The sequence below is a fragment of the Hetaerina americana genome, unplaced genomic scaffold (assembly GCF_022747635.1).
Source record: "Hetaerina americana unplaced genomic scaffold, ioHetAmer1.1.p SCAF_1, whole genome shotgun sequence".
In the NCBI taxonomy this organism is placed as follows: domain Eukaryota; kingdom Metazoa; phylum Arthropoda; class Insecta; order Odonata; family Calopterygidae; genus Hetaerina; species Hetaerina americana.
This window is the reverse complement of record NW_027286069.1, coordinates 59,266,598-59,282,858: the sequence shown is the minus strand read 5'-3', so window position 1 is coordinate 59,282,858 and position 16,261 is coordinate 59,266,598. Positions and strand designations below refer to the sequence as shown.

General features: G+C 35.4%; 1 protein-coding gene across 1 annotated transcript in view; it reads right to left on the bottom strand.

The window, feature by feature from the left end:
- Positions 1-923: 923 nt before the first annotated feature.
- Positions 924-16,261, bottom strand: part of LOC139692191 (uncharacterized) — a 27,710-nt gene continuing 12,372 nt past the window's right edge. Inside the window, exons 5-6 of the mRNA XM_071590257.1 lie at positions 6,979-7,276; positions 924-1,426 (exon numbers count right to left, since the gene is read on the bottom strand). Of these exons, the coding sequence (XP_071446358.1) occupies positions 1,041-1,426; positions 6,979-7,276 (684 nt within the window). The 3' untranslated portion in view covers positions 924-1,040. The remainder of the gene's footprint in view (positions 1,427-6,978; positions 7,277-16,261) is intronic.

Genomic DNA, 16,261 nt, shown 5'->3' with positions numbered 1-16,261 from the left:
AGCAGTCCAACGCTCTATCTACTGGACTACTGCGACCCACATATATTGATATATATAAAAAAATAATATACACATATCAATATATTTACATATATATATATATATATATATATACATACATATATATACACAAACACATATATGTATACACATATATATAGTGTCGTATATATATGAGTGCATACTTTTTGTATCCAGTCCAGATGATGCTACAGTATAGCGAAATTAGTCGACAAAATAAATTCTTTCCAGTGGAAACGCGAAGTCTTTGATTCTTTCTTCATGCTTTTAATAATATCTTGAGTTCTGGTTTTGCCTCATTATCGAAATTGCAGAAGCTCAGATACATTTCATGGCATTCAGCTAGAAAACATTGCACATTAAAATAATTTACAAGCAAGCAACATTTCATATGTAGTGCATATTTGCATCTTTTGAAGAGGGCAACTTATATGAAGCTCACTTTGTGGCATGCATGATTTGCAACATGAACTCCAGGTAATTTTTTGATTGTTTTTATACATCAAAGTCTAACTGAATGCAAACAGCCATGTCAAATGTTTCATTTTAGTTTTGAACAATACATTGAAATCGATTTGATTTTAAATGATAAAATTCTAAAAAGCATTTAAATTTAGTGGTATTTCATTTCAGAAAGTACAAAATTCAGTAGTAATACAAATCAAGAATTGTGAAACTACAATAAAGACTATATAAAAAAACAAGTTCTCCAATAAACTCATTTAATTAAGGCACACTTCACCAAAAGTAATAATACCATATTTATTTGACAACAAGGTAGGATAAATTCAAAATGACACACACAGTCGATTCACAAAATCATTTTCTAAGTAGGAAAAAATCCATACATATATTAATTATAGAATTCCCAGATGTTTCCAATATATGAATAATATAAAAAATTTTTGCAGTCAAGATAAAAAATAAACAGACACGGCATGAAAGGTTTAAATATTAGTTCAGAAAAAATTCCTTCAAGTACAAATCAAATTAACTAAACACTTCTCAAACAGCCACTTTCAGTCCCATCTTTCTTCTGATTCTGTTGAAGTTACATAAGGCTTGTGCCCACTCTGAGGTTCATTATTCCACCTTCTACCAGAACCATCTTCAGAGCTTCTGTGGGAACGACTATCTCCTCTGTCCCTCCAATTTGCCCAGCCCCCACCACCACCTCTCTTTCCTCCTCTTTCTGTGAAGTTATGGCCTCTTCCTGTTCCTGAATCACCCACATCATCAAATCGATCATCATGACCCCAGTAAGGGGGTTTTCTTCTCTCTTTATGATCCCCAGAACCATCATTCCAAACTTTTCTGCTGGGCTTGTCATTGCTGAAATCTCTATTTTGGGAATTATTCTCAGTGGAGGGTGTAATTTCAATTTTTCTAGAGACAATGGATGAACCTGTAAAAGTTTTAAAATATTCTCAACTAAGATCACAGAAAAACTTTTATTTGCACTCTAGAATAATTTAGATTGATATCAAAGTTCTTTTAAAGCAAAACACTTGCTCAAATAGTTCATTTAGAAAAAATCCCAATCCAAACTTGAAACAATTTAAGGAACATTTCTGGACTTATTTTTACTTTAAAAATTCACTATAAAAGCCAAGGGACAAATTAACACACATTGAAAGTTTTAAGGTTTCTTGAAATGGGAAATATACATTGTAGTTGAGCCACCAACAAAATTAGCACACACAGTTTAACACTTCAATAGAAAAACCATCTACCCCAGCAACTTTTATTTTAATCTAAATTCTAAACACTGGTATAATCCAATTTGTCCTTATGTCAACTTCCTTGAGATCATTTTTGCCTCATTGAACTCATATTTCTACATCATTTTGCATTTGAACTCACTTTTGTACTCTATCATTTAAAACATTCTCAAAATAATCCCTCTACCTCTAACTTAAAGTTCATTCCAGACAATATCATTACTCATTATTCTTCATTATGTTCGATACTTTTCCCTATTAACTGTTTCCACACCAGCTTCAGATTTCCTTCAAAATAATTCCACATATTTTCTGCTTGTTTAATAAGTATTCTTTCCTAATGTTCCGGTGAGACATTTTTGCATTCATTTTCCTCTTTGGAGACAACGTAGTGCTTCTTTATCTTTTGCTCCAGTCAGCCAGTTACTCATCTCTTAGGTTGCAGTAATGGAATCTTTCACATCTTCATTCCACCAGGCATCACCTTTCATTCTTCATTGCTCCTATATGTTTTTTTCCTGCAGCTTTTAAACTTTTATCCTCAATTGTTTCTGAGTTCTAATCTTCTTTACCACCCACTTCTCCTAAGATACACTTTCAAGATTATCAAATAATGACTTGTTATACATTCAGCACTTCACATTGGTCTATTAACCTCATGTCTTTCACTAACAATCTCAAACTTTCATCATACAGTACACAACCAATATTGCTCTTATAATTCCCCCTTTTCATGTATACATATTAATAGGATTCATATTTCCCCAAGCATAAGATGCACTTTTTACTCCAAAATGTGCTCTAAAATCAGGCTGCTTCTCATGGGCAGGAGGTACACGGGTATAATTTTGACCTGCAAGCTGATCCGCCGGAAAATATTAAAATTAAGCATTTTTTTCTCACATCAGGTATAGAAAATGGTTGCCTTTATTACAAATATTGAAAATTTCACTGTTTTGTGTCAGTACTAAGAAACAAAGTTTTTATATTTTGTTGAAATTACTTTCGAAAAATATTTCCAAACATATCAAATGTATTTCATTAAATTTAGGTTTATCTCACTTGTGGTGCTGCCAGGAAACTTAATACACATTGGGCTAACAGGGATGTTGCCCCTCTGATAATACATACATACATTGTCTCTCTCCCAATAAACTCAAAGAGTCTACAGGCATTCAACCTTAAGTAGAATGAGTCTTGTAACGGCATAGAAAATGGTTGCTTATTATAAAAATTTCAATAGTCAAAATAATAGGAAAAACTATGCATTGAATAAAAAGTTAAAATGATAATAATCTCATAGGATCTTAAGAGAGAAGATTGTCATAAAGTATTGCATTTTAACTTGAATTCATGATTAATGCTTCAGAACACAGAAACAAGGCAGCTGAAAGGCAGTAAGGCCCGAAGATGAAGAATTTCCAGGATTGTACGATGAATAAAAATTGCTACGTGTGGTTGCTATTTTTTTTAAAGTAACAATTCAATTTTCTTTGTATTGACCGTTCACAGCAATTTATTTCTTTTCTATATGATCAAAGTATTTTTCGTAAATCCTAACCCAAAAAATTTGGGTGACTCGTATGAGCTGGGAACTAAAGTATAATTTGAAACAAATATTAGAGAAAAATGATCCTTTATTCCATGCACAGACTCAACATGTTCTCATGTGATCTTTCAGTAAGGGGTCACCAAATGGTCAACCACATTTTCAGGGGCATCCCTTGAAACATCAACCAAATTACATATTCCCCACTTTTTGTACCATTGTCAGGAAGACTACCATTAGTATTTTTTAACCATTTCTCTTGATACCAGAACAATATCTGGATGAGTATAAGTTGGATATTAAGCTTGAATAATACAACTTTAAAGATACTATTATTTATTTACAGGGGGAACATGTTATCCAAAGGACACTGGATCCCATTCCAGCCCAAGTATTACAACTAAAACGAAGATTCTAAATTATGCATATTATTATATTATGTAATGAGAAAATACCCATGCCTGCCACATAGACAGTGTATGACTACTATCATGACAGAGCAGACACCAGTGGCCTCAATGGCAAAAGTGAAATGAATGGTGCAGTGGACTCAGCTATGTAAATTCATCCTCAGATAAGAAATGGTAACAAACACAGCACTTCTATACTTGCCTTATTTTGACCATAGTGTAGGCTACACTTCATATATAGATAGTTTTTCACACAAATTCTCAAAATTTGAATTTATCAAACACTCAATGCTTTCCCATAGTCGTAAACGAAGGAGGACCCAAAAATAACAGGAATGTTGTTATAGATTCTTTAGGTCTCAATATATTTACATTAAATTTTGTTCATCTTCAAGGTATTCCCCATTGACCACAATGCACTTCTCCAAACGATGCTTCCATTGTTCGAAACATTTATGAAATTCATTTATCGGGATGTCCTTTAGGCCTTCTAGCGATTTTTGTTTTACCTCCTCCACAGTGTCAAGACGCTTTCCTTTCACATCCCTTTAGAGTCTGGGGAACAAAAAGAAGTCACAGGGGGCTAAATCTGGTGGACAATTGATGCCATGCTGTTTTTTGTCAAAAACTGCATCACGGAGAGGGTGGTATGAGCCGGCGCGTTGTCATGATGGAAGAACCAGTCGCCTGAGTGCCAAAGATCTGCTCTAGAATCCTCTTAATTGAACTCCATGACACTCCAGACATCTCCCTGAGTTGATCGATGGTTCTGCGATGGTCTTACCGAACGAGGGCATTGATTTTGTCGACGTTTTCATCAGTTCTTGAAGTTGAAGGGCAGCCTGAATGGGGTTGGTCTTCAATTGACATTTCACCATTTTTAAAACGTGTAAACCACTCATAGACTTTGGTTTTGCTTAGGGCAGCTTCCCCATAAGCAGTCTTGAGAAATACAATAGTTTCCGCGGCCGATTTCCCCAACAGGAAACAAAATTTCATTGCAGCGCGTTGCTCTTGATAATTCGCCATCACGTTTTTCGCCGAAATGAAACAAGTTGTTTCACTGAAACAGCTCTCACAGATGGACCAATCCAGTCACAGCGACGGCGCTGCACATACTGACACAGGTGGCGTGAGCCTGACGTACGGCCGACCAAACAAAGGCTTCCCCCACTCTCGCTCCCCACCACAGCCCAATTTCCGTTACTTTTGGGTTCCCCCTCGTAAGTTCTCGTGAGTAAACTCCTCTCATTGAGCACACTAGCTTCAACTTTACACATTATTTTGAATATCCATCAAATCTTAGAGAGAGGGAATGTACTTTTCTACAGAATTAGAAAACTTAAAATGCATTGTACCAAACCAAATAAATTCTGTAGAAAAGTACATTCCCTCTCTCTAAGATTTGATGGATATTCAAAATAATGTGTAAAGTTAAATATAGAAAACTTCCACAAAGTGAAGCCTGACCCTGAAAGGTTTATTTCGAATATTACATTTTGGATGGATGCCTTACTTTGTACATCTTTTTTCTTTGTATCTCTCTCGGCTTTTTAAAAATCTACTTAGAAATACATCAGATCAGCTCCTCTGACGATTATTTGTAACAAATTATCCTAGAAGAACACATAAATTTGTGAAATATGGCTAGCTTAGTGTATTTACCCAGAGGCCACAGTGGACAATATCTAACAACAGTAGTAGAGATCACACAGTATTCATAATAAGAAGTATTCTGTGGACATTAGTCATCACAATTTCAAGGAGCAAACATGTTGGAGGACATCTATGACAATTGATGACTTCTAGCTTAAACATCACTGTACACGATTTTCTTCTTCATGGGTAATTTTCTTGAGAAAATTCTAAATTACAAAAGCTTAACTCAATTCAGGTTTGAAACAATCACCATGTAGGCGGCACTTTCATAGAACTTGGAGGGAGCCTAGAACAGCTGAAAGTCAATACTAACAAAGCAAAGTATAGCAAACAAAAAAGAAAATTCTATTTCATTAATTCTCTTATTTTTTTAATAATTGGTTAGCTGAAAGTTAATTTATATAGCAAATGAAAGGGCACACAAACCTATGTCTTGTTTCTACCTATGAATCATAGCAAAAAAGCAATAAGGCAGCATAATGCATTAGCTTGTAAATATTTTGTTTTTTGATCCCTCTGTGATTTGGAATCAATATCAATCACCTGGCTCTAATTTTCTGTATACTTACAGTAGATAGCCACAGGCAATTATGATTTCAATATATATATACAGAGCCGGGGCATCTATACACATCCAAGATAACTATGAAGCCCTGGCCGTGGTATCTATACAAATTCATGATAACAACAAAGTTCTGTCTGCACATTATTGATGGGAAAATACGGTACTATAAAGGTAACCTGTTGAGATTCCGATTAAACATTGTCTGATATCACTAAAAATTATATATACCACACACACTCATGAGAATGCTTCTCTTTATACAAGAGAGTTCATTGAACAAAAATTTATTAAAATAAGCATTATTTGCAAGAATTGGGTCCACTTCCAAATCAATACCATTAAAAGTTTTTTGTCACTTGTGCTGGAAAGATAAAGATCACACTATGGCAAAGCATACATGTAGTCTCTAATGGTAAAAGTCCTGCATAATTTCTAACTTAGCACCTCATACACCTTAAAATGCCAGAATCTACATAAAACAGCCAGCCCCTGTGGCGGCAGGGTAACATCCTCGGCTGCCAACCCAGAGGTTATGGTTCTATTCCCACCTATATGGGTTTTCTTTCTTCTAGGGCTTGGGTGTTTACAATTGTTTACATTGCTATTTCATTTTTAAAAAGTCTGACTGAAAGACCAAAGTGCTGTTTTTGAATTAATGTGAAATAAATAAATACAACTAACAATAATCTATTAATTGTCTCAGGTGTAACTTTCCGGAATCTACACAACATAATGAAATGAAAGAAGTAACTTTGTAATTCCACACAGACTTTATTAAAACATGACCAAGGTTTTGACATTACACATCATCATCCGGTCCAACATCGACGTTGGACATGTTTGAATAGGGTTCATGTGAAATTACAAAGTTACTTCTTTCATTTCAAAAATAATAATCTCAATTATAGTGAAAATATTCAAAACATAAAATACTGGTCTCTAGAAATCAGATATTTAAAAACAACAAAATGAGTATTTCTGGCATTTCATGATAGTGTAGTACAAAAATCATTTAAATAAAATAGGAAAATATTTAATCTGATGCTCACTTACCTTCTATATTTATTCTTTTGATAATATTTTTTGATTCATTTTTTAAAGGCTGCTGGGATGCTTCAGAAATGGTAAGATCATTAAAAGAATCTCCTAGTTTTTCAGAATAAAAGGTTTTCAGAAAATTAGGGAAACCTTGAGAATTCCAACCATGGAGAGTGATGTCCAATATCAAAAGTAACCAGTAATAGCACTTGGAGGATGGTTGTGAGTTTCCTAGAGTCCTTCTTATTTGTAAGCTAAATTCTTCCAGATTCTCCTTGGCATGCTCTTTTAGTAACTGTCCATTTAGGTTTACCTGTTAATAGAGATCAATATAACCATCCATTTATTTGCCTGGAGATTTGTGGCATTGGAACACAAAAATAGGACATGTGAAGTTGGTTATGGGAATTAGGGCTTTTCCAATGAGTCGATCCTTTAATTGAATAGTTAATAACAAGCAAATCATTAAGACATTGAATCAACCAATGTTTTGCATTTAATCACACTCTTAATTAGCTAATAAATACTGAGTATGACAACATGAAATTCAATGGAGAGCTATTCATGGAGTAAATAGCTGATATTAAAAATTGGCACAAATACATTTCACTCTAAGTTGTTCCAGAACCACAATTATGCATATAGTTAATGAGAAATACAGGCATTTGGTCAGTGATGAAAATAATTTGATAACACACGTCAGCTATACTTCTTTTGATATATAATAACACTAGCAGATGCAGCAAACTTAGTATCGCCAACAGTAACAATCAATGAACAGTTAAGTACACCATTTATAAATCAAGTACAGCTATACCAATTTTAACCATATTTGACTAGTTATAATAATATAAGGAAAAAATTCAATAAAACTACAAAATAAGTATTACAATGGCTGGTCAGAAAGACGTTTTCTTCATTCAATCATATATACACTCAGGTTTATTCTCTCGAGTCAAGCACCTTCTGATATACCATATACTCGTACAACATTTTTTGTTTTATCATGCGCAAGAACAAATAAAGTGGATAGTTTACAACATGTGAATATGCCACATATAATACACCATGAGAAAAACATGGGTTTTCTTGATTCAGACCACAAACACTCAACAATTGGCCTAGTGATTTGTTAATCGTCATCGCGAATGCAACACGAATTGGAAATTGAATTTGTTTAAACTCAAAGGGCCAATCGGTTGGGATCATGGGAATCCGCAGAATGAGAACTTCCTCATCTTTGAATTTTCTTTTGAGTCACATGGATCATCAGTTTCATTATCACCAAATGCATTCCATTGCATAGTTTTGGTTGGTTTAGGTTTCAAAGCGTCATGATCACCGAGCTAACCTTCCGTTGTAAATTGTGCAGTGGTAAGCCAGGTACGACCAAGGAGTTTAAAAATTCAGATGGATAGTTGGTGACTTCATCTTCATTTGTTACACAGTCAATAGATTTGAATGAATGCAGAGTACCATTGCTTAGATTTTGAATTATGAAGTGTAAGTCATCTTCATCTCTGCTCTTAGCTGCCAAAATTGCTTGCTCACTCAACCATTTGTGATTTTTATGGTTATCAATGATGTTTGGGGACACTTGGTTGATGATCTTATCTTTCGATGAAATGACATTGCAAAAATTCTGAGGAAATGAAATCAATCCGCTCGATTCGTTGACAGGAACACGGCCATTACCGATAGTCAAAAATTGCTTGGAGAAATCTTCAGCAGATGGATTGTTCAGCAATGCAACTCTCATGTTTGTTGTCAGTTTAAGTTTTTTTACATAGCGCCACAGATTTGATGATTTGAGGCAAGTATTTATTTCATCAGCAGCAGTCAATCTTGGAATGATTGGCAGTGTTTGGCGGAAATTGCCAAGCAGTAAAATCATCGCGCCACCAAAGCATCACGAGTCATTGCCCAGATCTTTCAATGTCCAGTCAAGTGCTTCCCATTCGTGTTTGTGCACCATCATGAATTTGTCCCATTTGATGATTTTACATGCTACTAAAATTTTGGCCATTGCGGACTGTTTTGAAGTGTCACATGTTACTTGTTCAGTATTTCGTAGGTTTAATGGCAACTTTAACACTGAATTAGCCATGCCGCATTCTTACAACAATGTGGCCGCAATGCCAGAAAAAGCAACTGCTACCGCAATGTCGGATCTCGCACGAACAGGGGCCAAAAGCAATGATATGAGGAATGTCTTCCCAGTCTCACCAAGGGCATCCAGGAAAAATAAGCCACCATTTCCATCATCAATTGCCTTCATTAATGTATCATAAACGTCCTTCTGTTGGGAGTTCAGAAGGGGTACATTCGTTTGAACTGATTGGTCTTATTCATGTCAATCATTTCCAATTATCGATTGAATGCGGCATTGAAGCGACGATGTGGCGCTGGCATTCCTAACTTCACTAAGAAACTGCCGCACATGACATGTCTTCAATCAACAGCAAAGCCTGGTAATGCATCTCCTCATTTACCTCAATTTTGAACCACTTCGAACATTCGCCAGTAACAACCGCAAGCATTCATCATTCTTTGGATGAACTATATAAATATGGCCAACAGCATCAGTAGAATGCACATTTGGAAGACCAGGAACCACGTTGCCTTGCTTCCGACATTGAAATTTCTTCAATGAAGCGTTCCAAGTGTAATAACGTGGCATCCCTGAGTAAAGCAAGTGTAATAACGTGGCATCTCTGAGTAAAGCAATGCTCGGGGAAACGGATTGCTTTGGCAAGTCACATAGAAATTCGTCAATTTTGTCGCTGGAGGTGCTCCAGCTTGTTGAGCAACATTCGACGCAGTGAAATCAACTCGTTGCCCTATCTCCAGATGCATGGCCAAATGTGCAACAGTGAGATGACATTCGTAAATAGGGAATGAGAATATACCAGTGGGTCGTGGTGGACTACTGACTGGAGGGCCCTATGGAGGGAAAATATTATTCGTGAGAAAGTGAAAGTCATTTTCACCAACCTCGTTAATAAAAGGGTTGCTATTTATATTTTGAGCCATGACAACACTAAGTACTTTAGGCACCATCTTACATTTCCATCTGAAATTTTGACCCTTTGGATGCTAACTTCCTTCAGAACATTTTGCTGTTTGATCATAACTTGCGTTGTTTACAGTGACTTTAAAATTTCGTCTCAGCGAAAAAATGGAGTTAACTCGTGAACACTTTCGTGCAATGATTTTTTATGACTTTTGACGTGGATTATCAAGACAGGAGTGCATCGATCAACTAACTTCCACTTTTGATGATGAAGCCCCATCTTTGGCCACTGTGAAATATTGGTGTAACGTCATGGCCGCTGTTCACTCACTGGCGCAAGTCGTGAAGGTCGTCCAAAATCAGTTGTTGTGCCAGAAAAAATTGATGCAAGAACAAGTAAAGGAAGATCATCATGTGACTTATCATGAGATTTTGGCATCCTTGGGGATTAGCATGAAGAGCATCAATAAGATATTGCATGAGCATGGCTGTGAAAAAAATTTGTTTGCATTGGTTCCCGCATTATTTGACAAAAGCTGAAAAAGATGCTTGTGTGAATTGGTGCAAAGAAATGCTCAACAAATACAATCGTGCTGCATCAAAAGCTGTGTCTAACATCTATACAGGTGATGAATCTTGGATTTATGTGTATGAGCCCGAAACAAAAGAGCAATCTACTGTATGGTTCTTCCAAGACGAGCGAAATACGACAGAAGTGATTCTTGCACTAAGCACATCAAAGCAAATGATCGCCTGTTTCTTGGGAATAACTGGACATGTGGAAACCGCACCATTAGAGCAATGTAGAACTGTGAATGAACCTGAATGGTACACGAGTATTTGTTTGCCAGAAGTGCTTGGTAAAATACGGAAAAAGAAGCAACAATGAAGGATCATTCTTCATCATGACAATGCAAGCTCTCACAGATCAGCTGAAAAAACTACCCATCTGACTGGCCAAAACATCAAATTGATGGGTCATCTTCCATATGGCCCTGATTTAGCACCAAATAATTTCTTTTTACACCCGTTTATCAAGAAAAAATTGCAAGGGCAACGTTTTTAGCTGCCTGAAGAAGCTGTTGATGCATTAAAAAACCATGTTTTGGAGGCACATCAATTGGAGTGGAAAAAGTGCTACGAAAATTAGTTTGTGTGTATGCAAAAGTTATTAGTTATCATGGAGAATCCTTTGAAAAACAATAAAGCCATTTTCAACAATAAATTACTGTCTTTTCATTATTAGGCACAAAATATAAATAGCAACCGCGGTCGTGGTATTTTGACCTTGAACTAAATACAATAAAAAGCATTGCCATCAACAATGGCTACAAGGAGAATTTGATCAGTTCCTTACTCCGCAAGAAAAGGATCAAGCTTGCCACTAACATAACCACCTCCCTGAAAACAGAACAGACCACGGAAATGGTGCAAAATCCCCTTTACAGTGTAAGTGTAATGCCAAATATGTGGGCCAAACGGGTAGGAATTTCTCCACCTGAATCAAAGAACACAAGAAATGCATCATCTTAGGCAACACCACATCAATGATTGCCAAACACTTGATGCTGCTAAACGCTGAATTGCTAAATGTGATGTGGACGTCATGGGAAACTGTTTTGTACCATGCATACAAAGCAACACCATAATATGGCAGTTGCTCTGCGGACCAGAATTTTATTTAATGATAATGCCAAGAGGAATTTTTCTGTAATTTTCAAGCGTTGGCACAAAAATGTCTCTAGACAGCTTTCTAGTAAAAAGTAATTAGGTATGTACAATTAGTAATAAATTATTTATTTTTTTTCTTTCTTGTTTTTACAAATTGAGTTTGCATTCCCAATTGCTTCATTCCATGATAGTAGAAAAGATGATCATGTTCCAAAACAATGTATTTACAGAAATTGTCACAAGAAGAGAATCCTATAGCCAATAAAAATAATTATAATAATTATTTTTATTGGCTATAGGATTCTCTTCTTCTGACAATTTCTTCAACAGCCAATAGCTTCACGTCCTCTATTTTAATGTATTTACAATTTTCTTTGAATAAACTTTGTACATAATTTATTTTTTCAGCATGAAATGCATTACTGTATTTTACATTTATTCATATGCAAAAAATTGTTTCACTAAAAGTGTTTCACTTTAAGAGAAAGATCACGGCATGAATTATGCTGTTTGTAAAAAGTTAGTTAACCCTCTTAGTGCGGCGAGCCGATATATCGGCTTTCGTATCCCTGGCGAAAAGTGCGGCGGGCCGATATATTGGCTCTTGCGTAGGCTATTGTTTAAATTGTTGTAACTCATGGTTTTTTCTTTAATGATTTATGGTTTTTGTGCTATCGATAGGGTGAATTCCATAGAATTACATAATTAATTTTTTAATTTTTTATTATTAATTTTAAATGCTTTTCAAAAAGTATAATTCTTACTATAATTTTTCGTTCAGTTTTGTACATGTCGGGAAGCTCAGCCTAATTGTTTGCTCGTAAATCCACTGAAAGGCTACTAATCTGTTTTCATCTGTAATCTCTTGAATGTGTTGTGGTGTTGATATAAAGCTGCTTATTCAGACTTTGTTGAGACGATGGAAATGAGAGCACTGCTTTGTAATTATTTTGGTTTCTCTTGCCGTCCATCCTATCTAATCAATTGCGCCCTGTGTAATGGATTACATTGTCAGCAGTTCTCTGTAAGTTAGAACTTGGTTTTTTTCTGCCTTTAGATTGTAAGCACATTGCCGCAGTCTCAAGGAAAGGGGAAAAGTCCCAATTTGACTCAGTGATATCAGCCTTTTCAACAAAATCGAACTATGCAGAGGCTGACAAAAAAATTTGCAATTCACTGGTTTTTCTTTATTTATTTATAATATTTTCTACATGTATTTTCGATTCTTTATTATATTTAAAAATCGTAGTTTTCTTGAAAAATGTTTTTAAAAAAATATTAGTTTTGTGTCTAAAAATCGAAATATTATAGCTAAAAAAATATTCTTCAAATTTATAATATGGTAATAATTACATTTATTTTTCAGATGATGTAAATGTATTACATCATTATTAACTACAATATTATATTTTAAAATAAAAAAACTGCATATGGATATCTAAACAAATAACTTCATAATGTTTTTTTCCTAAGGTGATACATTTTCTTAAATTACCCTTCGCACTTCTCACTAGTACCCCAGGAATCCCCGCCGCACTAAGAGGGTTAAAAATACCAGTAGAGTCAAATAAAAGTGGAGGATATTGGCTGAGACGTCTAAAGAAAAGTTTAGAGCACCAAATTTTATATTTAATTACTAATTACAAAGTGTAATTTTCTTATGATTAGTTTAACTTGTCACTGAGTTTTGCGGTCATCAATTCATTAACATTTTTTTTCATTGAAGCCACAGGTGGAGCTGTCAGAGTGAATGATCGATTGCCAGATCAACTTGACAGTTAATTACAAATGTAAATGCAAAGATTTTGCAGCAGATGATTTTGGGGTCCAAAAGGTAAAATAATAGCAGAAGAGTGGCAAGAGATGCAAGAAGTCTTTTCGAGGCAAACATATAAAAAGACCCGGGGGAATGGGTGAGGCACCTGTGAAAAATAATAATTTTTTCAATCTTGAAATTCATTTAACCTTGGGAAAAAAGCTTACACAGCCATCTTAGGACTTTTTCTTCATTTAATTTATTATGGGCAAAGCCTAAATCAATCTTTTCCAAGTGTTTATGTATTTACTCTGAGATAAAATTCAAGCAAAGCCATTTCCTCCTAAATAGTATGGTGCTTACATGAATACTTCAACATCTTACCCCTCATGAGGTATGGAGACTACTTATAGCTATTCTTTATTTAATATTTGACATACCTAAGAAGAATGAGTGAAAAATTAAATTTACTCTAAGGTCTAGCTACTCATAATATTAATATGATTTTATATTAATTCTGTGAAATTAAATCATTCACCAATGTTTCAGTCCTAAGACTTTGCAAATATTTTCTCTTAAGCGTCAACTCCAAGCCTTACACAGACATTCATTATATTACTCATGCAAGAGCACCAAATGATGCTATTTGGAATTAATAGAATGACACAATCAAATTAAACTCGAAATGGCAATGGAGAAACATAATGCATCCACCATACTTTTTTGATTAGACATTCTGCTTTAGATTTGCTTCCAAAAAGAATGAATTTCTCCAAAGATAGCAGTCTTTGAGGCTGCGAAAGTGTGAAAGCACCATAGAGTAATCCCTTGCAATATCATTGAAAAATAGTTGGCAGGCATAATTTACTATCTCCCACAGGTTTGGGTTATTACAATTAGAGGTTGGAGGGTCAAATTCTTTTCAAAACATATCTATATGCTCATAATTACCACTATTTCCCAATCAACCCTCATCAAAATGCAATGCATAATGTATTATAGGTTGCCCATGCATGGCAGGATGGCTAAGCTCAAAATTATCAAAAATTAATTATTTTTTTCAAAAATACAATGGTGATTCATGGGGGAGGGGGTGAGGAAGGGCATCTTGGTAGAAGTAGTTTTAGGGGAGGTGATCGACAGCTGAGGTCATTTGTTCCATTAGGTATGGACAGGAAAGGATGAAGGGTAGAAAGAAACCCGGCATTAGCATACTCCATCACTACAATGCCAAGGGGACCACAGCTTAACGTCCCATACGACGGATGGCATACTCACTCAAAAGTGCCCTCCACTAAGCACCTCAATTTGGGATTGGGATACAACTGAAAAAAATATCTGCCTCCACCAGGATTTGAACCCGGGCCCGCTGAGCAGTACGTTAGCCACCCCACCATCACGATCCCCGGAAGGGCACCTTAAATATTGGGTTGGCTTATATTCAAACAGATATAGTACTTTGAAGAATGATTCAGGGAGATGACCATTCATTTGACAGTTTCCCATTCTTGATTTTTAAAACTCAATTATAACTTTTGTGAAAAAATATGAGGTCCTTTTTCCCAATTTTTCCCCAGTGAATCTGACAGATATTTTTTATAGCTCAACATTTTACTGGTATCATGTAAGATTTTGGGACAGAAGAGGACATGTAAGAATTTGACACCCATTTTACCATTGAACACTGTAGTCGTATCCTGGAAAACAACAATTAAGTACAATGCTATGTTTTGTAATAGTTAAAGGTAGAACTTAAATGAATACTTCAAGTATGATGAACTTGAAGATTTATCAAACCTATGTCTTAATCTTCTACAGTTACCAGAACATGCACCCATTAGTGGATTTCTGTTGAAAGAAAAGGCACTACAATTTGCGACCAAGACTTAGTATTGATAAATTCAAATAATAAAATAGTTGGATTCTCTGCTTCCCAACCTGGAATATTATTACTTACAAAACCCTGGGTGGTGAATTCACAAGTAAACATCCTGAAATGGTTGCTCATTGGAATCAGACTGCTTTTTGCTATCATATAGATGGCTATGATCTTGAAAACATTTTTAACATGGACAACATCTTTTCAATCTACAATCTCACATGACCATAAGGTGCCAGAAGAAGAATCTTGTCATATGGAATATGCAGCAAGGCACAACCCAATGCATTGTCATGTGCTAATTCAGCGGGCAGTGTCAAACCGCAGTAAATTTAATTAGCTACCGTGCTTTACAAGGGTAATCCCAAGCATACCCATCCCAACATGGAAAACAAAAATTTTGGAAAAAAATTTATTTATTTTTCAACATAATCTTCTTTCAGCTTTATACACTTTTTTCAGTGATGTTCAATAAGTTTGATACCCTTTTCATAATAAGGACTGCCTAGCTCCTAAAAATAGCCATTAACTGCCAACATCACTTCTTCATGGTTGGAAAATCTTTGACCACCGAGCCATTTTTTCAAGTTTACGAACAGAAAATAATTTGAGGGGGCTAAATCTGGCAAATGAGATAGCAATTCAAACTTTAATTCATGAATTTTGTCCATTACAATAATGGATTTGTGAACTAGTGCATTGTCTTGATAGAAAAACACTTCCTTGTTAGCCGATTGCGGCTGCTTTTGCTTGGTTTCTTTGCTCAAACGTTGCAATAAGTTCGCATAATACTTGCCATTGATAGTTTTTCCTTTTTCTAGATAGTCTATGAAAATTATCCCACGTGCATCCCAAAAAACCGACGCCATGACCTTGCCTGCAGATGGAACGGTCTTCGCCTTCTTTGGAGCTGGTTCTCCCTTCTGAATCCATTGTTTTGATAGCTCTTTTGTCTCGGGTGTGAAGTAATGGACCCATA